Source organism: Electrophorus electricus, chromosome 2 (genome assembly GCF_013358815.1).
Source record: "Electrophorus electricus isolate fEleEle1 chromosome 2, fEleEle1.pri, whole genome shotgun sequence".
NCBI classification, from domain to species: Eukaryota; Metazoa; Chordata; class Actinopteri; order Gymnotiformes; family Gymnotidae; genus Electrophorus; species Electrophorus electricus.
The window spans coordinates 17,074,092-17,101,247 of NC_049536.1; the positions used below are offsets into that span (position 1 = coordinate 17,074,092).

Here is a 27,156-nt window from a genome sequence, read left to right on the forward strand (position 1 = left end):
CAGAGAAGGGTTATGTTTCTGAAAAATGATTACTTCTACACAACCATCAATGAGACTCCATTCAGGTAAATAGTAATCAGGGATGGTTATTTCTGTATATACTATCACACATTTTAAAATTTATTTATTTATCTAATTATTTGTATTACAGTCTTGGAATTATGCTCCCACAAGGTCATGGCAAGTTTATCTTCACAGGAAACATTTCAGTGGAAGAAGGTTTTTCTTTAGTATTCAGATTATTTTCCTTAAATTGCTTTTTCTTGACCTAGTACCTTTTAATTAATTTCCTTTCTTCTCCTTCAGGGTTGCATGATCTTACTGCATCTGATGTTATGATAGCAAATGAGTGGTAAGTATGTAAGAGGAATCAAAATTTCAGTTTTTGAGACATGAGCACACGTCAGTTTTTCATTTACTAAAACATTTGTTGCCTAAAGTTGCTGTAAAGTTTCTTTGGTTACCTAAACCTACATAAAAGGTTACAATCAAATGACTAAAATGTGACCAATGCTATTTGGCTTTTTTGTCAGTTAACTAAAGTGGAGGGTGGCTTAATGCAGTGATAGCTCAGTGGTTAAGGTATTTGATTAGTAATTAGAAGATTGCCAGTTCAAACCCCACCACTGCTAAGTTCCCAATGTTGGGCCCCTGAGCAAGGCCCTCAATTGCTCAAGTTGTGTTTGGTTTATAATTCTAAGTTGATTTGGATAAAGGCAAAAGCTATTGTGTTTTTAATTTAATCATCCTCTCTAACGCCATTGTACGACATAGACTAGTCAAATGGGCCCATTTGACAATGGATTAAATATTGCTAAAAGAATTATTTTGGTTGCTGAAAGTGGCATTTATATACACTTTATATACATTTATGCCTGTATGTATTATACATTATGTACTTTATGTTATGGACACTCTACACACACTTTATTAGAAACATTTATTTATCAGGAACACCTAGTAGAGACTCACCTATATTGTACTATATCTGTTGCTATGCAAACCTGTCTTAGCCATCCTCTAGCCCTTTATGAGTGGTCAATTTAGGGCCCCTGCTCACTGAATATTTGGTGTGCTGTGACCCAGCAGTGACATCGATGTGTGGAAACTCCAGCAATTCATAATGTAGACATACACTCACTAGTATGCAGCTAACATATTAGTATAATAGTTATGTTGAGAGTGGTTCACTACCCAAATAATATCCAGTCATCAGTGATCCTGTGTTTAAAAACTGACCTGTGATAAAAGGAGAAATGGTAGCACATAGGTAAAATGTATAGCTCACATCAATACAATGTACCTATTAAGGTATCCAGTGAGTAGTGGTGCAAAGTAGGTGTTGCTCATAAAGTAGTTAGTATACAATCATCAGCCACAACATTAAACCACTGACAGGTGACATGAGTAACATTGATTATCTCATTACAGTGGCACCTGCCAAGGGTTGGGATATATTAGGCAGCAAGTGAAAAGAGAGTTCGATAGTTCTTCAAGTTGACCCATTGGAAGCAGGAAAAATGGGCAAGCGTAAGAATATGAGGGACTTTGACAAGGTTATGATGGCTAGATGAATGGGTCAGAGCATCCCCAAAACAGCAGGTCTAATGGGGTCCCCTTATGTAGTGGTTAGTATGTACCAAAAGTGGTACAAGGAAGGACAACCAATGTTTTGTCCATGGTTCACTGATGTGAATGGGGAGTAAAGGCTAGCACCAGAATCCCACAAAAGAGCTACTTTATATCAAATTGCTGAAAAGGTAATGCTAGCTATGATAAAAAGGTGTCAGAAAAAAATTCCACCAGAGCTTGCTGCTTGATGCTTACTGTGTAACCCTCACTCACTCAGATTAAAAAAAAATTCTCCAGAAGGTTAGTAAATAGAAATGAAATAGTTTTGATTCTTCACATCAGTAACAATATATGTCCTTATTATTGTCTTTTTAAAATCTTTTCTAGGACATACTGTGAAACTGATAGTGACCCTAACTATCATGAATTAACACAGCTACAGGCTGTAGCCCACTATCTCACTGGCAAAGAGCCTGACCTGCGGTGTGAGTTCAAGCTTTTTCTTACCTATGTAGAGGTGAATTGTGAGTCACAGGTATACACACACAGAAAGCGACCTTGCAAAGGATTACATTGAATAGATAACAACACTAAGGTTACCAAAAATCTTTTTAGCCTAAGAAAGCTAAGCTATTTGTAACTAAATAGGACAGAATGTTATGGAGAAGACAGAAGTAGTCTGATCATACTATTAGCATGAAGAATTCTCCACCATTGAAAAGTTAACCACTAAACAAAGAATACCGAAGCATGTTACCGTAATTATTATGTAGAACAATCGTGTTAGGCCACTAGGTGCATGTTCAGGATGGGGTAGGACTTGAAAACTAATGAAAAGAAGCTAAAAGAAGAAATATTTGCCACTGAAGATTCGCAGTAATCTTGCCCAACACATGAGAAGAGTCTTGGGTTTCTTCCATCATGTTAGTTTTGCCTTCTGACCATTATTGTTCATTTGAAAATATGAGCTTACTATAGTTGTCTTTGTCTTATATTAATAATGCTATAATTCATCTCATTAATGAATACTAACTTTGAGAATTCAAACCTGTTCAAACATATGTACAATTTTCATGAATGAACATATAAAGAATGGTCCACGGTTTATTTGTAATAATATTGCATAGGTCCACTAACAGATGTTGATTTTTTCTTCTTCTGTAAAGTTCCAAAGTTTTGTAGTTTTCAAGTGTTTCAACTTTTTTTTTGTTTACTTTTGTTTACTATGCACCTCTCCCTGTTCTTTCAGTCAAAACAGAGAATGGAAAATCACTCAGCATTACAGAAGTCTACAAGATTGTCTTTATTCACTAATGCATCTGTGCTCTAGGTGATGAGGTTCTCCTCAAGCAGACTCTTTTTGACGTGGTGGTTACAGCACCTATGGAGGCATACTGGACTGCCATATTGCTCAACGCATCTGGGTAACTATTTTTTGTAGCACATACAGTTTTTGTAACTGAAACATGAAACATGCTTAAGCTTTTACAGCAACCTGGTTTCCTTCTTTATGTTGTGGGTGATGCAGGATTGATGACGGGATTGAAACAGCGTTCATAGGCACTCGTTCTGGTCTTTTGAGGACGTTTAGATATGTGGGTGCTGAGAAACGGGTAGCAAAGTGAGTATCTGCCAACCTTGGGTTTGTAGTAATGAGTAATGAGGTAATGAGGACATGTTGTTGGAGGAAAAAAGGGGTTATCCTCTCCCATTCAGTAATAAACAATCAATACTAAATAGTATTAGAATAACATTTAGAAAGGTAGAACTTATGCAGTGTCTAAGGATTAAAAGATAACTCAAATGGCAGGTAATGTAACCACAAGGAAATTTTAGATATTAGTCCAATTTTTAATGTGGTATTCAATTGACTTACTGTGGCTATTACAAGAAAATTTACTCCTTGAAGCAACAAGTGCATTGTTTCATTTGAGTTATTACAAAACTGATGTATTTATAAAGATATTTAAAAAACTGCCTAAAGAGTGAAAATGGAACAGTTAACTTTTAATAATAATTTATTTAATAAAATGAAACAGTTAAAAGTAAATGATTGTCCTGAGACAATCAGGTAAATGGAACAGATAACTTTTAATTTATGTAAAAATAATAAAATAATATTATTTTAAAAATAAAATAAATGATAAAAATAATAAAATGGAGTAAATTATTGTTTTGAGAGCAGATATATTTAGATCAATGGATGCCAGTGTTTGCAAATATGATTACACTAACTAACTGATTTACTTCAGTTTAGTTTTACCTTACATGAAAAAGCTTTTCTTGACAGATAAGTAGTAAATGTAGCAAGTTAGTAAAATAAGCAATAAAATGAGAAATAAGCAAAATATTAATTTACATTCAACATGCAAGCTACAGTGACAAGGAGCATATGACAAAAACTACTGGATAAATAATGCCCAAAACAGTGCAGAAATGGACAACAGTTGGCAGTAATGAGCAGAATCACTTAAACACAGAACCACTTAAAGAGTGTAATGAAGCTACAGCTTTGTGAGCAAGTAAAGTCTCCAAACAGCTGATGAAGTTGCTTCAAGTGTGCATTGTGTGTGAACCTGACTCAATCTGCAGCATGGAACAAAGTAGTAATATGTAATATTTAACAAACCGAAAATGCAGCATTTTAGAATAATTTGTGTTGCTCTATCAAAGTATATTTGAGTAGATTTCATGTTCTTATGAAGCAACCACACAAACTATGGATAAACTACATAGAAACATAATATGCTTGATTGTGTGTTCATTATGATCAACTTCTTTTTGATGATGATGCTTTTGCAGGAGGTTTCTAACCCCATCAGACAAAGAAAACCTTTTCACTCTGAACCACTTTCCGGTGTGGTACCGCCATGCTGTAGAGAACCCAGCGGGGAATTTCTTATACTATGCTCCCCAAGAGGACATGCAAGGTAGCCTGCCTTGTCTTGAACCTTCTATCTCATTCTGTCCATTAGTCCCCTCACTCGTAAGTATGTGTGGTAGGGTGCAAGGGTAAATTACAGTGTGCTCTATTTGAGGCCACTGGAAGGATATGTTTTCCTCAGATGTTTTCAGTGACTGAATTTGACTATAGCACAGAGTCATGATCCAGAACACAAAAAAGGTATTTAAACAACCTGGCATTAGTCACTCACCTTTTTTATTTTCTCTGGTCTTTTTCAGTCCTTTCTCTTTCTCTGTCTCTTCCACACTGTCCCAGTTTCTCCCTCTCTTTCTTCCTTTTAAGATCTATTTATCATTTTCGATTTCCCATTTCCCTTTCTCTTTAATTCTCACACTTTAACTTTTACATGCAAGCACACTCTGTCTTTGTCATTCTTTTAATCTTTTATATTCCATTCCACAATGCTTTCTCATTTTCATAATCTTTTTAACTTTCCCTTTATCTTTTGCTTTCCCTCTTGTATTCTTTCATTTTTACTGTCTTACTTTTACCTTATCACTTATGTGTATGGACCATACTGAGTAAAGGTGGCAAGATGTGTGAGTGAAGAAAGGGGTAGGATGCTGCCGTGATTTCAGATAGTAACAAAAATGTGTTTAATCAAAACAAAATTAAACACATAGAATACAAACACTAAAGCAAAGACATTCATCCAAGTAGCAAACATGCCCAAACACAGTAAACGTAGCAAATACATTGTAAACACAAACAATGACTAAAAACAACAGGGAGTAATTATACACAATAATTAAGGAAAGAAACAACACACTGGTCAAGTGTGGAACACTGCTAACAAGTAGTAAACAAGGAAGTAAACAAAATGAACATGGAGACATGCTAACAAAATGAAAACAGATAGGAAGCAGTGGATCTGACCATGTGCCTGAAGAGATAGAGGAGGGGACCATGACAGTACATGTGCTGCTAGTGAGAGGGAGCCAGAACTGGTGCCGCCTTTGGGGAGGAGATGGCAGACTGTACAGGGCAGGACAGGACTTGGGGCTCCATTGCAGGACATACAGGGGACCAGACATGGAATGGGACCAGAGGTATGAGGCGGGGACTAGGATGGGAACAGGCCCACTGATGGGGACAGGAAGTGACATAAAGGGAGAGACAGGGATTGTGATGGTAGCTGGGACTAGGGTAGGAGGCCAAGCAGGTGACCCAGATGGGAAAAGGGGCATTGATCATATAGCAGACTGAAAGGTAGCTCCAGTCAGGTTGCCTGCTGCAGGGCGCGATGACAGGGTTGCTGTCCTGGGAGCTGGGCTTGGCGCAGAAGGTGCTAGAGATCAGAACGTCTTAGGTGGACATAAGGCCTCTCGCAAACATGGGAAGAGTGCTTACTGAGGCGCTGGTCATGTGAGGAATGCCTGCTTTGGAGGTGCACTCACAGCTGAAAACAAACCCATATGGTGGATTTGACCACATTGGCGAAGGGATAGAGAAGGGGATCGTGACAGTAGTTTGTAGTGTGATTACAAGCATGGTTACACATCATATTTTAATAAACATCTAAATATTCTGAACATGCTCTTCAGAAAGTCATTTATTGCATGTTGAAGGAATATAGGGCTTGAAATTGGAATACATTGTCATGATTTTTGTTTCTTTATAAGTGTGTTTATGTAAGGAAAGGCTGTTATATATTCCAGTTTGTATGTGTACTCAGCACTCTCTCTATGTGGCAGATGGTGGGATCTTGATTGCTGTGACGTCTGTTACTGTCACAGTAGACCAGAAAACAGCTGTGGCTGGAGGTAGGAGATACTTTTTTTCCTGTTTTTTCTTTTCTTTTCTTTCAACCTCACTTGCCACTATTTTCACCCTTAGTACCACAATAAAATTACACTAATCTTTTCTACTTTAATTTTTCTCTATATAAGAAAAATATTTAAAAAAAGATGCTGTATTAGCAATAACTTAGTCTGTTAGGAACATTTAAAAGCTTTTTAAAATAAACTAATACAGAAAAATAGGCACTGGTCCTGTGTTATTTCCTTCATTTTCTGAGTCTTATGAAATATTCAGAGAGGGAGTTAAACACATTATTCTTAGGCTATTTAGCAAGACAGCAACACACATAAAGAGATTAAGCATTATTGATTCCTCACAGGCAATAATTTTGTACACTTTCACAAAATCCTGCAAAATAATTTTCTTTCTCTATTTATATAATTATTTCTTGTCATATTTGGAAAGTAATGTGTTTATGTATGTAATCTCAGATGACATGCTGTGCTATGGAGCCCTGGGAGGAGTATGACTGCTGCACACACACACATACAGAGATGGTTTCAGTGTTAAATTTGAGCAATTCAGCCAGTGAATGTAGAAAAAAAAAAACTAAATTTTTCTACACAAAGTAACAGAGATGCTTCAGTTTAGTTCATGTTTGCAACATTTTTAAGCAACATTTGTTCCAAGCAACATATGACTCCCCGGTTACTCTTAAAGCAGGTAATTTGCTGCCTTTACACTGTAGTGAAGCATCAGTCCTATAACACTAACGAAGGAATAGGAAACATGTGGTAAGGAAAAATCAACATACCTTACTGGGAATCACATTTCAGTAAAGCATGTAAACATAATATTGATGTTATTGTGTGCCTTTTGCCATTTTTCTAATGCAAAGGTGGTCTTGTCTTACCCTGAGTGGTATTAAAAAGTCTTTTAAAAAACGTTTGATTTCCCCATACCAGCAGACACTCTGGTAAATTTTTGCTTTAATCAGGGATTTCAGCAGTGGAGTGGTGTAATAGCATGACAGCAGTGATAGAGATTGGCTCCCTTCTGAAAACTCTGAAAGGAGTTGTTAAGCATTTTATATGTATGTATGTGTGTGTGTGTCTGTGTGTGTAAGTGAAGGTGTGTGGGTATGTGTGTGCGTGTGTGTTTGTGTGTGTGTGTGAAGCACTTTGTTTGCACAGCTGATGAAAGACCTCTGCCTAAAACATCCTGTTTCTCTGGAAACCTTATGTACTTCACTGCAATTTTTACTACTTCTATACATACATATACAGAAGCACAGCAATTTGTCATGGCATAGATTCAACTAGGTGTTGAAATCATTCTGCAGAAATCTTGGCCCATACAGACAGTAGCGCTTCTTGTAGCTGCCATAGATTAGATGAAGGTATTGACATGCTTTGAACAGTTTGTACTGTCTCATCCCAGAGATGCTCTAATATCTGGGGACTGTGAAGGCCAGGGGAGCAAGAAAAACTCACTGTCATGTTTCTGAAACCAATCCATAACAGCTGCCATAAAGGGATGAACTTGGTTGTCCACAATGCTTAAGTAAGCCATACTGTCAAAACATCCATCCACAGGTAGCAGAGGACCCACACTGTGCCAAGAAAACATTCCCCACACCATTATTCCACCACCACCAGCCTGAACTGTTGATACCTGACAGGAAGGGCTCATTGATTTGTGGTGCTTGCCCAAAATTCTGACCTTCTGACCAGGTGATGCTATTCCACTCTTCAGTGATCCAATTTTTGTGCTCTTTTGCCTTCTGGAGTCTTGCTTTTCTGTTTCCCTTAGACAGCAAAGGCAGTCAAACTGATTGTCTGCTGTTATAGCCCTGCTGTACTAAGGAACGACGAGTTGCGCATTTGAAGCTTTTGAAATAGCCCCAGCTAGTGTCTTGTTTGAAGTTTCTCAAATCACTTAGTTTTCCCATTTTAAAGCAGACTCACACTGAAATTGATCCATGGAAAACTTGTTGACCTGATTGTTTACCTGTCTAATTTCCATACAGGGAAGCTCCGATCATTTTATTTATATATATATATATATATATATATATATATATATATATATATATATATATATATATATATATATGTGTGTGTGTATGTATATATATATGTATATGTGTATATATATATATATATATATATATATATATGTATATATATATATATATGTGTATATATATATATATATATATATATATGTATATATATATATGTATATATATATATGTATATATATATATATATATATATATATGTATGTATGTATGTATGTATGTATGTATGTATGTGTGTGTGTCTGTGTGTGTATGTGTGTAAAAGCATGTGGTAGTATATAAATATGATTTTGTTTGTGTCCATTTCTGTTGCATGTTCGCTCATACTCCACTTGCTAACTTATGGAAATTTGTTGTCAACATGGAATTGTTCCATAGCCCACAAACAAAATGTGAAATGACTTTTTGGAGCAAAAAAATAAATAATCACTTTTGTATCATCTCATACAGTTTTATAATAACAATCTTAGAAAAAAATAGATAAAGAGGTACAGAGATATACAGAGGTAATATAGAGGTAAATAGAGACAAATAAATCATAACTCAAAAAAAGTTTAAGGAGATGCATTAGGCCCACTTCAAGGGGCAATGTCTCTCACTCCATATGTCACAGAGGAGCTAGTACCTCTTAGTTTTGAGGAAATGGATATCATTTGTAATCTAGCCCTGTATTCACATGTGTTGCTGGGGCTCAGAGGCATGCAGACAGTAAACAAGACAGCAGTTACATTCTGCTATTCAGATTGACCAGTTTTGTCTCAAATAAACTGCAGCTTCTGTACTGAATGGAATTTGACCAATACACAAGGCTGAACTTACTAATAAATAAAAAAGAATGGTTAAACAAATGATATAACAAAGCACAATGCTTCTTTAAATAGTGCCCATTTTAGGATGTTCATAAGGTTGTTCAAAATTAATTATTATTGTGCATTTGTCTTGTTTTTATTAGCTGCTTGAATCAGGGTATGAAATAGACTAGAAATGCCATCAGACATGAAACTGAAATGGCAAGCTATATGAACTTGGTGTATGACTCTTAGTGTCAGGTTTGTGGTCTTTTTGCTTCTTAATGTGGATCATTTTAATAGTATAACAGCCATTTGACTCTATTTCTGTGCTTTTATTCATGGTAAGGTAAAACACCCATTCGTTCTTTTATTTTTTTTGTAGTCAGATTCTGGCAAGACTTTTACATTTTTAATTTTGAAATAACAAAATATATATGTATTTATGTGTACCTTATATACAGTGTCTTCCTAATTTATTGGAGTATATAATTTTTATTTTTGCAGTAGTCAAGCAGTTAGGATTAGAGATATAAATCATTATATATAGCAAAATACATGATGTTTTATTTTGGAGGATTTCTGAAGACATTTTGTAATATTTGCCTTTTTGTCACTGTTGGAAATAAATATTTTAAAGTAATAACTGAAGCCTAAAAGCAAAAAAAGGTTATTTGAGTTATTTGCTTTTCCTGCAGTCATTTCTTGCAGTGAAGCATTTCTTAAATAAGAATCCCTTTGAAGAAGTTAAATAAGTGCTTGAATGGTTTGAGCCTGGATGGCTGTCTTGGCTAGTTCAGGTTTTTCCTTTTATGCATTCTGTACTTAAAAAAAGGACACAGAGAGTATGGAGCATTTGGTGATCATAGTTATTGCAATATCCCCAGAGAAATGATAGATGAAGTTCAGTGCTTTTGCCTTCATGTTTTCATCTGCAAACGAAATTGCTTGACCTTCCAACAAAAATGTGTTGTGACTACTCTGTCCTAATATTTTGGAGGACATTGTTTGCTCAAATTATGACTTTTAACAATTAGATACATCAAAGACTTTGTACTGTAGGTATTAATGATGATAGACAAATTAGCCATCATTTTGCACAATGACACGTGAACATAAATGAGTTATAATTAAAGTGAGAACTGTCTAATGCTAGCTGTGAATTAAACTTTACTGTAGTTTAATACACAACTGTAAATCTTGTTCAATTCACAATTTAGTATTGTTCAATTCACAATTTAGTATTGCACTTTTTTCACTTTGGGAAATTTTTCCTCTAGATGACACGATTGCACCCTATTCCACAGTTACATGATATGCTTGTTTTTGTAGTTTTATTCTTTTCTGTTTTAAATTTATAGTTACATGCTCTTGCCTTATGTTTACACATATAAGTAACAAAGCAACTATAAAGTAGTCATCTTCTGTGTAAGATGAAATCTCAGTAGAAAACAGCAGAGTGTGATATGGTGCAAGCAAGAAAGGCAGTCTACCAGAGCTGAAAGATATGCTTAAACAAATAGTTCAGCTAAATGATGGTGATACAACTACATCATTGAAAGTGTTGACAATGAGCATGACATCATTTGACTGAAATGTCCATTTAATTCTATCCAAATTGTTCAGCCATAGAGATTTTGCAATTCACTACAGCACTACCATCACATTGCCCTAGCTTTAAAATAATACACACCTTTGGTTCATTTGGATTAGAGTTTTGTTACGTACTGACAGTCATGTACTACACCATTTGAGTAGTTTGATATGTGTGCCTTTCACTGAATTTGTAAATACAGTAGTATCACGTGCTGGAATCATGCATATAGTGTTGTACATCTGCATACAGTAATCAAGTGCAGAGAAACACTAACCCTTCAGTCATTTGGAAATGTAAACTGATAGTTAGTTTACACCTACTGGACCTATGTTTTGCTACATGTTGTCAGAAAATATGAACTGTAGTTGATGTAGTTAATTAGGTAGGGAAAGATTAAGACACCCCACCAATAGCTTCACTTAGTTGCTTTCTCATGTGGCTGCTAACATGTGGAAACATTACCCACAATTAACTGTTTTAGAGGAATTACTTCTTTTGTGAAATCTGTGTCTAGCTCCTAATATAATCCCAATAAACTGTGGAACCTAGGGTCTTCTCAGTAAAAATTGTAATGCTGTATTTTCCTGTAAGCTTTTAATAGTTACTGATATCTTAGTAAAGCTTGGACCTATGTGTAAGTCAGAAATCATACAATTAGGCTAAACATGGTTATATAAACTAGTCCAACAGTACAAAACTCAGCACACAGTAGCAGCCATCCTCCCATTTTCACATTACAACCTACCTCATATGTTTCAAAAGCATAGAAATATGTCACATATTGAAAATATATTTGAGCATATTCTACCAGCACTTAGGTTATGGAATATGCTTTCAACTTAATATAGTTGTAGTTATGGAATAAACTTGCAACTTAATTTAGTTTATTCCATTTTCATATGACAAACAACATATCAGGCTCATTTTATTTCATTCTGTTCTGGCTGCTAGTAGATATTCCAATCCATATTGAAACAAACAAGCACATTGGTAGATAATGTATGTCTTAAAAGGGTCAGAATGTTTATTGTTGCTGCTCTTACTTGGTTGTATTTGTAGAGTGGAACAGCAGCCACTCTTTGTTGCACCCTACACCCAGCTGTAGCCCTAGGGTCTCAAATCAATTAGTATAATCTCACTTGTTCTAATTTTATCAGTTCCTGAGGTTCTTTTAAATTTGCCAACACTCTTTTAATATAAACAACTGGACTGAACTCACACCCTAAGCGTTATTTAACAAAACTGACTTTACTAGTTGGGTTTCCTAGAAATAAAGGTTTTCTCCTGTATATGAACATGGCAGAGCAGCAGTACCATATAAATATCATAAAAACAAACTCACAGAACATAACAGTGTGCTAAAGACAATTCAGTACTAGGTATGGAAACAGGAATACACAGATAGACCAGGAAAAGTGGGTTCACCATACATAGTATATAATATATATTATTTAATAACATGGAGATATTCATAACATGATTTGTCATTGACAGTGAAATAGAGTCTCCAGTAGAACTAGCTGCTAGTGCAGAGGCTAATGTTAGCAACTAAAGAGTACAGTGCTGAACAATGCTTGACAGCATGTGTTCATTTTTCATCTCTGAAATTCTTCTGTCCAAGACCAGGAGCAAGGTGGAGGGGTTGAGTTTTAAAGTGCTAATTGGGCCTCTAGTCCTGGGGAACTATAATCAAAAGTCTTTTAACAGGCATTAAAAGCGGGTACATCATGTGAAACTGAATCCTGTTGCTCCAAGTGTTAATGTGAAAAAATACCTGTAGTTTGTCTTTTGTGGAGTGGAAAGGGACAAAAAAGGTAGGAGAGATGCAAGCTGTCATCTGTGTGTTTGGATTCAAAGTATACAAATTGGTTAAATGGGGGTGTCTGAACACTGACCCTGACTTGGACTTCTACGCAACTGATGAGATCTGTTTTTCTTCGGGGTCAGCTTCTGCCTCACCATCCCCCATCAGGGGCTGCCTCTTTTTCAGCTCGCGTTGATACTTGGCCATCAGGGAAGCGTAAATGCAGCCGTACGCAGCTGCTGCCACCATCATGATGCACACGATCCCACACACCACACCGGCAATCACCACCGTGCCAATGGCCCGCCGTACGCTCACAGGCCGGTAGCGCTGCTTAACGCAGTCTGGTGGCTCGGTCTCAGTTTGGACCACAGTGCTTTCAGGTGAAGGAGCAGCGGTCGCCCTTGCACATGGTGGAGAGCCGCCGCTCATCACTCCAGCCCCAACCCCATTTTCATCCTCTAGTTGGAGGCAGTAGTTGAACATCTCCACTGGAACGGTCCGAATGTCCCGCCCCCTGAGGTCTTTGGGGAGGGTGCACTCCACAGCATCGACATATCCCCCTAAGGGATAGATGGAAAGAGAAAGATTAAGAGTGAGGATCAAATTACAGCACTCCACAGTAAAATAGTGGTCCTCAGTAATTAATCTGAATTACTGTTTCAAACCCTCTAAACTAGCCAACAAATGGGTCTGCTGTCCATTTTATATGTATGTGTGTGTGTGCATGTGTATGTGTGTGAGAGAGTAAACTGATGCATAATTGATGGTGACATACATGTAGTGCTCTCACCATCTGTGTAGCTTTCTGCACACACACACACACACACACACACACACACACACACACACAGAGACACATGACTCATCAGCTTTTCACATCTATAATAAGATCCTTTTTTTCTCAGAAGGATTTTCTAGCTGCCTTATAGATTTATCTGGCCTGAAATTGAGAGGATTGTGTGAGTGCAATTCATCTCTGTAAATCATCTCAAGTCTGAATGAAAGTGTTAACTCTGTGAATGTGTTTCTGATTGGGTGTATGTGTATGTTCAAAGAAAACACATGTCTACAGCTGCCTAGTTCTCCAGTCACTTCTCTATTAGTAAGTTTAGTAAGTTCTGATTACAGTAGGTTGCAGTTCTCCACAAAGAAAGAAGTATGAATGCTTATATTCTGCCTTGGAAATAATTTTTTAAAAATGCAGTGAATAAATGCCAAAAAAAAAAGGATGGAGATGTCACAGGAAAATACCTACAGACACATATCCTATTAAGATTTTACTACACTTACACACGTTTATAATTTAGTTGCTCTCGTGCAACGGTTGTCTCACCTCGGTAGATTAGCCACTCCATCCAGTGCTTGAAGTCGCGTAAGTTGCAGTCACACTCCCATGGATTGGAGCCTAGCTCCAGATGCTGTAGGTTCATCAGTGGCTCAAAGGCTGCCCTTTCCAGTGCCTGCAGCCTGTTGCTAGCCAGGGAGAGCCACGTGAGTCCCTGCTGCTTGTCCAGTAGGCCCAGCGGCACAACGGCCAAGCCATTCAGAGACACATCCAACCGCCGCAGGCCCACCAGACCCTGCAGGATGTGACGGTCCAGAGCAGTGAGACTGTTGTTCCTCAAACTGAGGTCACTCAGGGTGGCCAGCTCAGCAAACAGGCCGGCCGGCAGGTTGTCCAAATAGTTGTTGGACAAGTCCAGCCTTTCTAGGGAACTGAGGTTGGCAAAGGCCATGACAGGCAGTGACGAGAGGTGGTTGTTGAGTAGGAGGAGGGTGCGTGTGGTGGATGGCAGCGAGGACAGGATGGGGAGTGCAGCCAGGTCCCGCCCACTGCAGTCCACCTCTGAAGAGCTGCACACACACACAGGTGGGCAGCTGGAGCAAGGCTGTAGCTGCACAACCAGCAGGTAGAGCACGCAGGGCAGTGCTGAGATGGTGAGATGAGAAACATGAGAAGAATCGATAACTTACAGTATTCCAAACAGTATCCACTTTAATGGAATGAATTGGACATACTTCTTTTCACAAAGTGTAAATTTGATTGACAAAAGTTAGCTCAAAGGATGTACTATAATCGACTCATTATGCACCTATACATACTGTTCTCATTATTGTATGTCTGTCAGACAATCGAAAGTAAGCAAAGCTCTGACCCGCAGTCATGAACAGGACATTTAGAAGCACAGCCAGAACAGACATAGATTATTAATGAGGGAGGCCAAAATCACCCGAGGCCATTGGCCCAGTGATGGACAACCTTTAGATGCTTGGGCATGTTCAGACATGTGGTTAGTCTTTTACAGTACTTATTAGTGTACTAATGATTCCCTCCCCTTTTCATAAATGAGCAGTTATATTTGTTCTTTCTTTAGTGATTTTGCTAGCCTACTTGCCTACCATTAACCAGGGCCATAATACAGAAACCCATAGTTTGAAAATTTGATTATACACAATGGAAAAATGTGAGCTCTTATAATGTTGTATCAGCTGAAGAATAACATATTTAATAGTATGGACCACAACTGAAATTATCCTTCTCTCACTCTTACATTCTATGAAAATGCTGTAACATGTATGTTTGAGCTGGTTAACTGAAAAATTATGCAATGCCATCCTTTCCACTAACATCCTCCACACACAAAACTGTACTTTGGGGGAAAAATGTGAACTGGAGGATGTTAGTTCTAAACTCATATAGTTCTCATATCAGGGCAAGAATATGCCAACAGTAAGACCAGTAAGACATGAGTCACAAATTGTAAGAAGGCTGATTTAATGTAAATAAGGTTGCTGCATGCCTGCATGTTTGTATTGTTTTTGTGTGTGTCTATGTGGAGGGTATTGGATGTTCTGATGTAACTCAGAAGCAACATGCCTTCATGCTTTAAGAAAGTGCTGACATTATGGGAAATGTTCTGTGCAGTGGACTGGGTTTTTATGTTTTGTTTTGTTTTTGGCATGTGTGTGTGCATTACTCTTTATGATAAGAAAAACATTTTGGTGTGTGTGTGTGTGTGAGAGAGAGATGGGGTGGGGTGGGGGGTGGATGCTGTGTAGTGCAGGACAAGTGAATTTGTTGCAGCTTGCAGTGCATGTGTGCCAAGATGTGGGCTGAGTATGGAGCTACGAGTTATAATTAATCTGTCAGATGATACGCCTCTGTCACATTGGAAACACTGTAACCCACTGGATAGATAGTCTTGTGTAGTCTTTTCTGGTCCTGTTACCCTGCAGTGTAGTCTGATACTTTGTGGGGGGGGGGGGGGGGGGGGGGTTTGTGTGTGTGTGTGTGTGTGTGTGTGTGTGTGTGTGTGTGTGTGTGCACGTGCATGCATGGGTGTGTGGCATGTGGGAGAGGCAATGTTTGGAGGTGGGTGTGTAAGTGTACAGACACCTATGACACCTGAGCCTTGCCCTTTAGTTTGCCCTGTGATCCTAGTGTAAGGTGAGACATGCTGAGTGTGGGTTATCTTCATAAATCATTTATCCCTTTCATACCAGGCCAGACTATGAGTTTCCACTGTTCACATGTTTACTCTTAGCAAGACTACAAACATGCTTTCATCTCATGGTGTATAGTTTTTAAAACTGATATGTCAGCTGACATATAGATTTTAAAACTGATCTGTCATCTTAAACCACTTGAGGCTATTAAAGAACATTCACAATAACAGTGTGAATGAGACATTGAGCACCACTTATGAAGTGTATGCTGAACATGGTCCACTACTAACATTCTTGGTTGTTTTTTTGTTTGTATGCGGTTGGGGATTTTTGCCAGCCTAGAAGAGGCATTTTTGTTGACTGACTGACTTGACTCCCATTGTTGAAAGGAACAAGTGCAACAGGTCTGATTGCATGGGCAGAAGCTAACTAGCTAGCTAAGCTGTTAGCAATGAAGTCATGAATAAACATCACAAAGTAAGCAGTTATCAAAGAGGGATTATTTTCACAAATAAGTAACTTGGTGATTTGTAATGTGGAATGATAGTGATGAGGCTAATTTTGATGAGGATTACTTTAATTAATATTAATGTGGCATGTTCTATCATGTTCTGCTTTCAATTTAGAAAACAAATTTTTGCTGCTTTGGACATGCAAACATAAGCTTAAACTCATTTAATTGAGCTAAAAATCCAGTTTTTGCAAGCCACTTATTTTGCTAATTTATTTAATATGGAATGTTTCCCTATGCTCCTATCAAACTACCGACATCTCTAAAGCTTACTGATGAATAGTATTTCCACAGCATAAATTCACAGGTGTGATTTACTACTACTACTACTACTACTACTACTACTACTAATAATAATAATAATAATAATGCATTATATAAACACTGCATTAAACTCTATAAAAGCAAACTTCAATTTAACAAATAGGCTAACATACTGGTCCAGAGGAGGTTGGACTACCATCTTCTCTATCTATGATATAACCATCATCTATAGTAGTGATTAACTAAAATTTACTTTTAGCAATGCTAAAATATAATGCTGTGTGTCTTAACTTGAGCATAACTTACGGAATGTTTAAAATTCAAAGCTATGTGTCAGTTTTTTTGTATGAGTTGTTCTTATTGGTGTTAAAAATAAATAAATAAACTAGAACTTTTGATGCAAAACCAAGCTAACAAACCTGTCCAGCACACTATTGGAGGCACATTTTTATCGTCTCTTTCATCTTTTCCTTTTCTTATGCACAAAAACATTTGGGTCATCGAAAAACTAAACCTTATTTTCAGTTATAACTACAAAGCAAAAACCTTTACACAACAAACCTAAACAATGTTAAGAATATTGTTGTTAGCACTGTTTGTTTCACTCGCTTCGTTGTACTTCCCTTAGATATCCCTAACTGCTAACTAGTGTCTGTGACGAACATCAGTATGACGTCATTTTCATGCCAAAAACAAAGGGCGAAAAATATAAACATGCACCTTTTAACATTTCATGTGCAAAAACACATGTCGAAAAATATTAACGCGCACGTCTCTCACGAGCGTAAATGTGAAACTCGCGAGCACAGAAAAAAGAATTTACTTCGCATTTATGTAAAATATCAAATTGGCTTTCTTCATTCTCGAAGTTTTTTTTTTCATCTGTATGGAAAACCAAAGGGGTCAAAATTTGTCTCAAACGAAACGCGTTTCATTTGTAAAACTTCGAAAAAAGCGGCGTTTTGGACGCTTTTCCTCCACAAAATACAGCGTTTTTACGTCGTAAAATACGCAGCAGAAACCATCAAAAACACCGTATGTTACTCCGTTTATATGTCAGTTTAAAACTCCGTAAAAAGCGGCGCTTTAAGTGTTCCCTTTTTCTATGCTGCTTTGGCGTCCCTACAGTGACGTCCCTATAATGGCGTTTTATAATAAGATAATGAGCTCCTCCAACTGGTCTGACCTTGTTCGTGAGCAATTGGGTGAAGACAGTTCAAATCTATTGGCTGTCAAAACCAGTAGGAGGAGCTCATTATTTTTACTATAAAAGTGTTTTAAATTGTAGGGTCGCCAAAGCGGTATAAAAACGGCATTTTGGAACACTTAAAGTGGTGCTTTTTACAGCATTTTCAACTGACATAAGTAAAATATGGCAGATCATTTTGTTCTGTGCATTTTACGGCGTAGTGAAAAATATTGCCGTATTTTGCGGCGCAAAAACGTCCAAAACGCCGCTTTTTAAGGACGTTTCACAAATAAAACGCATTGTTTGCGGATAATTTTGACCAGTTTGGCTTTCCAAATTGATCACTACCCTCACGCAACAAGTAAATTTCCTTCGGCTTCTTTTTTTTTGCTCAAGTTTTGACATGGGGGTGGTTTTGACAGTTTGGGGGCGGGCTCATGGGGGCGTATAGGTCATCGAATGCTATTGGCTAATGGCTCCTGGTTTTGTGACTGACAGCTGACTAGAACCTTTTCCAACAAGACTGCGAACGACGAGGAACGTACACAGGTGTAAGCTAGCTAGGTTAACAGCAAAAAGTGGGTTGCTCTAACTCATAATAGTAATTTTACAGTCAGGCTTAACACTTTTTTTATGATCCGGCATTTACTATTTCTTGTTGCTCCTGTTCCATGCAGACTTTGTTAACCACGTAAAGATCAGTACAAAAGCCTATTACCACATTAGTATTGCTTATCATAAGAGGCAAAAACTTATGTAACTCGCCTGTCTTCGTTCCTTGTCACCTGCCATCTTCTGGTGAAGTACACTATCAGTGGGGGAGGGGGGATGTGCGCCACCACCTCGCTTAAATGTAGATTTTTTTATTGGTTGTGCTATTAAGTCTGGCTACCCACCAGCTTTTGCCACAGATCAGTGCTCCAAGTGGTTGTTAAGAAGAGTGATTTTTTTTCTTTTCCAAATAAACAACTTCAGCGTAATCTAAAAGTGGTGGGGTGTTAAGAATTACATGACGGCACACTCTCTTCCGCGAATATCTCTCAGGAGACATGTACCCACCAACTTAGGAACCACAGTAAGGCTGCTGTCAGTTGTGCGACAGAAAGGTTAGACTATTGACTGTTATTTGTCAGAGGGCTGTTAATTGGCCTTGTCGTTTATGCTTTATAGAAATTTTGCCTTCGTTCTTTTGGAAGTAATCATATTATAAACACTTTTGGTACTGGTTATTTTTTTGGAAAAGCAAATGGATTTGTTGTGTTTCATAAAGAGATAATAGTTTTGACCTTTTACTGTATACGCTTCTAGACTAGATGGAGATGTAACGTGAATAATCTTGGAAAGGTCTAGCACAACCTTTTTACAAGCAATGCTTATGAAGGTGAAGATGAAAAACTCAGTTTCCCACCAGTTAAATCTAAGCAGCTTGCCGTAGTACCCTCTTCTTCCATTGTCTACTTCAAGCTGCCTACTAGTTGTGTTTATGGACTCACCTTCTGTATGATGTCAGTTTTAGGGGGAGGACATTTCCTGCAAGTTCACAGGTATGCCCAGCCTCTGCTGACCCAATTTTTTTTTATAGAGAAACTACATTATAGATTGTGTTCACATTGCCTGGTAACATCTTTAAATGATGATAATCTCAATGAAGCATCTATGAATAACAATTATGAATGACTGAGGCTGCTCCATGCCTCTGGTCTCACTGTTTATCCTATTTAAATTGTGTGTGTGTAAGGGCATGAAACCTAAAAAGGAAGGAAAAGAGGACTGCCTTGGCTATAATTCATATTTGTACTAATATAATTATATATTTTTCTGTAGCAAATTTCTTTTGCTCTGTTTATCTTTCACTATAGTCCCCTCCCCCACATTCCTTAAATTTTTCCCCTCTCTTTCTTCCTTGTTTTCTTATCATTCTGTTACAATATAAAAATTGTTTTGTAGTTGCACCAACAAATCACATTAAGACGTGTAAGGCAGATGAAATTCACTCTTCTTTGGGACGCCAGATGGCTTTGACCAGCCTAACGTGGTCTCGGAGTGTTTCCACAGAAGTGTTGATAAACACAGCATCAGTACACATCAAGACAACACTGAGAAATTAGATTTTACTCCAATGGGCCATATCATTATTTCAGAGCCATGTAAGATATTAAGAAGCTGAGGATGTACATGTGCGCCTGCGTGTGTAAGCATATGAAGGCGAGATATAGAGAGTGAATTGAAAGAGTGTTGAAGAGCGACAAGAATAGCAAGAAAAAGCAGCTTTGTTTATTGATGAAAAAATACAGAAATATATGTTGCTTTCCCGCTCACTGTGGCAATATGGAGGGAAACAATATGTGTCCTTCATAAGACCAATGCACTATGCAGTCTTGATAATGATTCCAAGCAAATTTGCTCATGTCTTAACAGCAAACAACATACACATGTTTATACTCTGTTCTGCTCATGTCAGTGCTGACTTTATTGTAGTAATTTGTCATTTTTTAACTACTGAACAAAAACCTTTTACTTCCTCAAAGATTTTTAGGCCAATTATCACTGTCAGAGAAAAATGAATACCATTTTTCCAAATTCTACTTCTTCAGTTTTGTAATCATCTTCCCTACTACATTTACCCTTAAAGATACATCTGTATAAGATTTCAACCAGTATAGCTGGATATTCAGTTGAAGCATAATATTTATTATAATATAATACCAATAATATTTATTAGTATGATATCTTATGTACCAAGTACTACTCAAACTAGCAGGCCAACAGTAATTTATTATTCTGATTAGGTCCCCACTGTATGTATTTGTATAATCTTGACCATTTAAAAATACTAACACCACAAAAACTAATAAAGCATTTATCTAGTTGGTATTTTGTTAATTACAGCATAAGGATGACTGGTCTGCCCTAGCGTTCATTCATTGCTCATTATATGAGTATTTTAGCCTATTTCTTTATGTGCAGTGTTACTACACTGAATTTGTGTTGCTGGGCAATGAAGCTGCAGCACAAAATGTGTCTTAGCCTGGGTCTCTTCAGCTTTTTAATCAGACATATTAACACAAACTTCCCTGCTCCATCTGTCTCTATATCAGCTGGTAATTTCTGTTTCTTTGTATGTGTGTGTGTGTGTGTGTGTGTGTGTGTGTGTGTGTGTGTGTGTGTGTGTGTGTGTGTGTGTGCGTGTGCGTGCGCAGAGATGGAGGATTTAGTTGAGATGAAAGCTGTTTTGACTAAAGATAAAGACAGCATCTTGAAATATTAGACCTGAAGATGCTTTTAGGCTTGTTTCTCTGTGTTGCCTTGTACCACTGTACTATCACACACTGTACTGTATACGTCATTGTCCAAAACAGTACTGCAGTAGATGTTGGCACCATCTTTGCTTTTTACACACACACACACACACACACACACACACACACACACACACACACACACACCTGAGACCTATAATCATGGATTCAGATCCATGCAGTTAGTCACTGTTTTGTCACTCAGCAGTACAAATTCCAGCTGTGTATGTGTGTGTGTGTAAATAGCAGAATGAACGTTTTTGAAATAACTAAATATTTTCTCATTAAAGCTGAGCTTACACATCTACTTGCAGTGAACATATCCTAAACTCTAGCCTCTATTACACCCGCTTAGATTTATAATGAATATTAAAAACACATACATTTGTGCTTTAATATATATTGATATCAGTATGATATATATCCGTGGTTTGCAATTCATGTCCTAAAGACCTAGTAAAGTTTCAGGTTTTCCCTGCCCCAACACACCTGATCCAGCTCATCAACTAATTATCAAGTACTTCATGAGTTGTATCAGGTGTGTTGGGACATGGAAAACTTTAAAAGGTGTGCAGGGCAGGCGGTCTCCATAGCTGGAGCTTAGAACTGCTGATATATAATACATATGTACCAATATGGAGGGCCAATACTTAAAGAGGTGAGCTGCTGATGAGGTAATAACACAATGTGTGGATCAAGTTAATAGGAGATGCTAATCTAAAGAAGCATATGTTACATGCTCATCTTCTGTGAAGAAACCCTACCACCAGATCTTGGGCATCAATTACCTTAGATCAACTTAATCTCTTTATGCCTTCTGTGTCACTGCAGTCTGCACTGAGTTTTAACTGCACTGCAATCAACTTACCAGGGCTGCTCTGAGTGGTCCTCCTGGAGGGCCTCGCCACAGGTCTAGTGGAGAGTCCCATGGCTGCACGTCTACCTCTCCACAGCTGTGTCTGGTCTGTGCCTGTGTGTGCCTGGCTCAGACCTGGCTAGGCATCAGTGTGTGTCAGTGCCAACTCTCAGCGGCACAGGGCACACAGTCATCAAGCAGAGAGAGAGTCTGGAGAAGAGAAAGTGACAGAAAAAAATCCAAGTGAAAAGTGCATTCTTGTATAGTTTGTCCTTAGACAGTTGTGGACCAACAGCTGCCTCTAGTTCAGAGATTCTCAGTGTCCATCTTGGAGATCTCTTTGCACATTTGTTCTGTGATGCCTACTCTGTCAGGCTGTTTAAAAGCTTGATTGCCTGATGAGTTGGATCAGGTGTGTTGAAATCCCAGGAAGTACAGTGGGGCCAATACAACTGCAGTACAACACATGGCAGCTTTAAAGAGCACACTTAAAGGTTGAGTTAATTTTAGAAAATGGGGACATAGTCACTTGATTTGTTGTAAAAATAACGTAAGGAAATAAGTGATGTTGCCAGTTATGAATATCATTTAATGTGGTTAAAATGAATTAAACCAGTCATTTAATCTATCACAAAGCAATATCTGATACTTTGTTGCAGCCTTTAATGTGCAACTTCACACTACCTAATTGTTCCACATTATGTTTATAAGAATATTATGAGATTAAAACCAACAAAAATCAAGATCAGCCTAACAGTATTTGTTTGGTGCCATTCAAGGAGCTTTACTAACCCTATGCTTGTAAGATCTTTGCTCAGCTGTTAAGGATATTGTTAGTGAAACAAATTGTATGTGTATGGGCTTGTGGGTTAAAATGTAATTTTTTTTCTTTAGCAACATTAAGCAGAATATTACATAAAACCAACGAAGAGCATGTATCAGCCCATTAGGTACTCCATGAACATTTTTGTCAAGTATTAAAAGCCTTGGTTCTTCAACTTAGGTGAATAATATTTGTGATTTACAAGTTGTCATTGTTATATGCATTTTTGAAGAAATACATTATAATAACAGAGTACCATTTAAAAAAATACAAATTTGGTTAACAGGGAAAGAGCTGTTTAGGAGGAGACAGTTCAGCATTATTAGCTGGCTGGCTATTTGCTTTGTTGAGTACTTTGAGTTAAATATTCCTTTAAAGAAGGCCTGTGTGCTTTAACCCCTGTAGTGTACTTGATTGAGCAGGTAGAGCATTGTGCTAGCAACACCAAGTGCATGGGTTCATTTCCTTAGAAGTCCATGTACTGTCATGCTGATCAATATATAAGTTGCTCTGGATCATTTACCAAATGCTGAAAATGTATTCACTTAAGATGGAATAGTGTTTGGCTTTGGAAAAGTGCATGGCAGAGATGAGTGTTTGGAATAAAAGATATGTGGGCAAGTGATGTGATTCAGGTGCCTGTTTCTTGGTGCACATATTTATTTTCTCCAAAGCATGCATGTGCACCTACATGCATGCATACATTCTGGTTGTAGGGAGCGCATATGTTGAAAGTCTAAAGGGCTGAATGCTGATTCAAGTGGCTCAAATTACTGGTATGGTGTTGTCGAGCAGAGAGTCTGTGTTTGTGTAATGGTGTGTTTCAAGTGGTGGTGTGGCTTTGGTAGCAAGGTCAGGAACTCCTTTTAAAAGGAGGTAATTTCATAAATGGTTATGAAAATGTGAGAGAAATCGTACCTTCCAGTAAGAATCCATATATAAAAAAATTCTCAAAAATGCATCACAATTATTGACACCCCTAAAAATTATTGTGAACAAGATTCCAATTCATATTTTACCTTTAAAACGTAAGTCCTTAGGAACTATTAAGTGTTAACTATTAACTATTAGCATCTGTTTTATCCTCATTTTATGAGAAGATAACCTTAAGTCAATTACCCTTAATCAGCTAACAAATTTGTGAAAGGTAAGAAAATACACAAATGTTGTTGAACTTGAAAAATAAATTCATATCTGAAAACATTTATACTAAAAATATCTATCACCTGATAACACTATTTAGGTTTCATACAACTGGAACTCTAATGAGTCTTTCTACTGGAGAACACAACTATATTAAATACAGATCATGGTGAATGAGAATGGTTTGAAAGGCAAAATGTTCTTTAAGGATCACAGACAGTAACAGGAGAGGTTACCAAATCTCCAAAACTACAGTTAGACATCAACTACCAAGTCTCCAAAACTACAGTTAGACATCAACTCAAACTTTCATTTGATCTAGGCGTTATAAAAGTGTGTTCTCTTTTTACAACCACTGTAAGACGCTGTATAACAAAAGAATATGCTGAATATGATCTAATCCTCATTGTGAAGTATGGTGGTGGATGTTGTGTGATGATGTAATGGTAGTATATGGTGTACGATGGTGGACGTGTTATGTGGGCCTGTTTTTTTCTATCAAATACCAGATTTTTATATAAAAATCTGACCTTTACCATGAGGGTTCTTGGTTTATATTTGGATCTTTTAAGGGGACTAAATTATCCTAGGGTTCTTGGTGTATATTTGGATGTTTTAAGGGGTTTTAAGGGGATACAATCCACATTCTTTGTTTTATTTACCAAAGAGTAAGCTTCCAGAGAGGAGATCACAGGTCCATCTCACCCCACTGGAAACCTGTGGGATGAGCTGAAGAAGAGACCTCAAAGCAAGGAACAAGGTTTTTGTAAGATGGTCTAGGATCTCTTCATCTGACTTTACCCACTTTTCCAGCATTATTAGAGATGCAGTGCTATTATCTTGGCAAAGAGAGGCTGCATACAGCACTAAATTCGTGTGTTGTCTATAAAGTTTTGAGAAAAAAAGTTACAATTCATTTTACAATTTTTACAATATTTACAATTTATTTTCTTTAAATAAATTTAAGTCATTGAAAGGTTAGATTTCCCTCATTTTCAGTGTAAGATCAAGCCAATAAACAACAAAGACATTTTTCATAGCCTTTTTAGGTCTTTACCGAGGGTGCCAATAATTCTGGAGGTCAGAATTGTATGTGTGTGTGTGTGTGGTGTTTTGAATGACACTAACATACCTCAAAGCAAATTTGAATTTAGGTATTCACCTTCAGTTCCTAACTAATGTTAAACACACACACACACACACACACACACACACACACACACAAAAACAAAAAAAACAAAACAGACTGAGAGTTAATAGAGGCTGGAACAGAACAAAGATGCTAGTAACAAAGGCACTAAGGCCTCTGGCATCAATTATTGAGAGCAGTCTTTTAGAGAAAAGGAGACACCCATATATGCTCACATTGAAACACCAGACACACAAAAATACCACAGATGCACTCAAATACATGTTTAAAAAAAAAAAAGTAATTATATAACATTATTAAAGTTTTCAATTGCATATTACTGACATATAATAAGACATATACAAATCAGAAATCAGTCTGTGAGAGGGTATTTTGTATATGTGGGGGCAGGGGTGTGCATGTATGTGGGTGTGCATGGTGGGGAGGGGGGCTTCCAGCCTGAGCACTAGGACATACGCCATTTCTCTCACATGCTCAGCTCCCTCCGTCTCTCATTCTCACATGCTCTTACTCTTTCTCTCACTCTTGCTCCTCTTTCTCTCTCTCTCTCTCTCTCTCTCTCTCTCTCTCTCTCTCTCTCTCTCTCTCCTCTCTCTCTCTCTCTCTCTCTCACACACACACACACAGGCTGTCACACAAACACACACATACACACCCGCGTTCTGTGTAGATGTGTTAATGTTTGTGTCTGGCTCTAATAGATAACATCCGATTTTCTGAGCTATGCTGATCTCGTGGCCCACAGTGAGCATTCAAAAGCATCTCTCCTCCCTTCTATTGCAAATATGCTATTACCACAGCCATCACATATGAAGTAGAAGCTATTCAATCCATTACACCTGTGAGGAATTAAATGAAGACTGCAACAGGAGGTAAATCTAACCTCAAACATACTCAAACGGTGGAATAATGATTGATGCATGTATACTCATGTGTTCTTGTGTGTGGTGAGTAAAGAAGAAGGCAATTCAGACACACTCACCCCCTCTTTGTCCGCCGCCCTTCTCAGCTCTAACCTCCCCGAATACTGGCAGGGTTTTTTTTGGGGGGGATGGGGGACCAAAACGGAGAAACACAGGAGCTGCTTCTATAATCCTCCGATAGGGAAATGAAAATAATCTTCTGCTGACAGTAGCAACAGCAATCCAAAAAAGATAAAGAAATAGGAGGTGTTATAAAGGAGGAAAAAGCTAATTAGAATAACCAAGAAGAGAAAGATCAAGAAGGGAGAGTTGAATCCTGCAAAGCCTTTGCTGTCATACCCGCATAGAGTGAGTGGGTTTATTCCCAGTCTCAGAGTCTCTGTGGTTCACAGCTGATCGCTCAGTCCGGTCTGTGATGGTATGCCACTGACTCCACAACATGTGCCTTTCTGTGAGCATGTGTGTGTGTGTGAGCGCACAAATACGTGTGTATGTGCGTGGGTGTGCAGGCGCCCCTGTGTATCTCTCAAAGCTTGTGCTATCCTCGGGGTAGCCTTCACCCTACACGCATGCCTGCATGTGTGTGTGCGTGCCTCCTCCGTCTGTGTGTGCAGTGAGGCGTGTAGCAGGATTGTATGTGCCAGGCTTGGCTTGTCAAAGATAGTAACATTAGACCATGCTGTGTCTGAGAGAGACAGAGTGTGTGAGAGAAGGAGGGTGCGAAGGGGAGAGAGAGAGAAAGGGAGGGAGGGAGTGATCAGCTGTATTGAAGACCTAGTTGATCAAATGCTGTGAGTGAATTGGATGGCTTCTTCTTATCTCTTTTTCTCTGTTCCTCTCTCTCTCTCTCTCTCTCTCTCTCTCTCTCTCTCTCTCTCTCTCTCTCTCTCTCATCCTCTTCCTGTCTCTTCCTCCCTCTCATCTCCATCAGTCTTTTGCTCTCTTTCTCTTCTGCATCTCTGAGGGGACAATAAGGGATTGTTTCAGTAGTGTGCATCT

At 38.0% G+C, this 27,156-nt stretch overlaps 2 protein-coding genes across 6 annotated transcripts in view; one reads left to right on the forward strand and one right to left on the reverse strand.

The window, feature by feature from the left end:
• Positions 1 to 27,156, forward strand: part of cacna2d4a (calcium channel, voltage-dependent, alpha 2/delta subunit 4a) — a 74,078-nt gene that overhangs the window by 20,096 nt on the left and 26,826 nt on the right. Inside the window, exons 19-26 of the mRNA XM_027008739.2 lie at positions 4 to 65; positions 152 to 219; positions 307 to 352; positions 1,960 to 2,057; positions 2,903 to 2,996; positions 3,101 to 3,193; positions 4,375 to 4,502; positions 6,232 to 6,300. Of these exons, the coding sequence (XP_026864540.2) occupies positions 4 to 65; positions 152 to 219; positions 307 to 352; positions 1,960 to 2,057; positions 2,903 to 2,996; positions 3,101 to 3,193; positions 4,375 to 4,502; positions 6,232 to 6,300 (658 nt within the window). The remainder of the gene's footprint in view (positions 1 to 3; positions 66 to 151; positions 220 to 306; positions 353 to 1,959; positions 2,058 to 2,902; positions 2,997 to 3,100; positions 3,194 to 4,374; positions 4,503 to 6,231; positions 6,301 to 27,156) is intronic.
• Positions 8,834 to 26,788, reverse strand: lrtm2a (leucine-rich repeats and transmembrane domains 2a). Of its 5 annotated transcripts, none has more exons than XM_035523815.1 (6): positions 26,497 to 26,788; positions 26,217 to 26,356; positions 22,131 to 22,328; positions 13,886 to 14,482; positions 13,328 to 13,357; positions 8,834 to 13,112 (listed from the first exon to the last, which is right to left on the reverse strand). In XM_035523815.1, exons 3-6 carry the CDS (start codon positions 22,189 to 22,191, stop codon positions 12,655 to 12,657), a joined length of 1,146 nt encoding a protein of 381 aa, XP_035379708.1. In that variant the 5' UTR covers positions 22,192 to 22,328; positions 26,217 to 26,356; positions 26,497 to 26,788; the 3' UTR covers positions 8,834 to 12,654. The 5 variants fall into 5 exon arrangements, with proteins under 5 accessions (XP_035379708.1, XP_035379709.1, XP_035379710.1 ...); XM_035523816.1 differs by having other exon boundaries at positions 26,217 to 26,359; XM_035523817.1 differs by having other exon boundaries at positions 13,343 to 13,357; positions 26,217 to 26,788.

Excerpts from the sequence above, each read along its gene's own strand:
- lrtm2a (XM_035523815.1), bottom strand. The coding sequence starts at position 22,191 with ATGGGACTCTCCACTAGACCTGTGGCGAGGCCCTCCAGGAGGACCACT. Across the intron at positions 13,358-13,885 it reads GGAGTGGCTAATCTACCGAG|AAAGCTACACAGATGGTGAG; the intron begins GTGAGACAACCG and ends GTGTGTGTGCAG. Across the intron at positions 13,113-13,327 it reads AGATGGTGAGAGCACTACAT|GGGGATATGTCGATGCTGTG; the intron begins GTATGTCACCAT and ends TCTATCCCTTAG.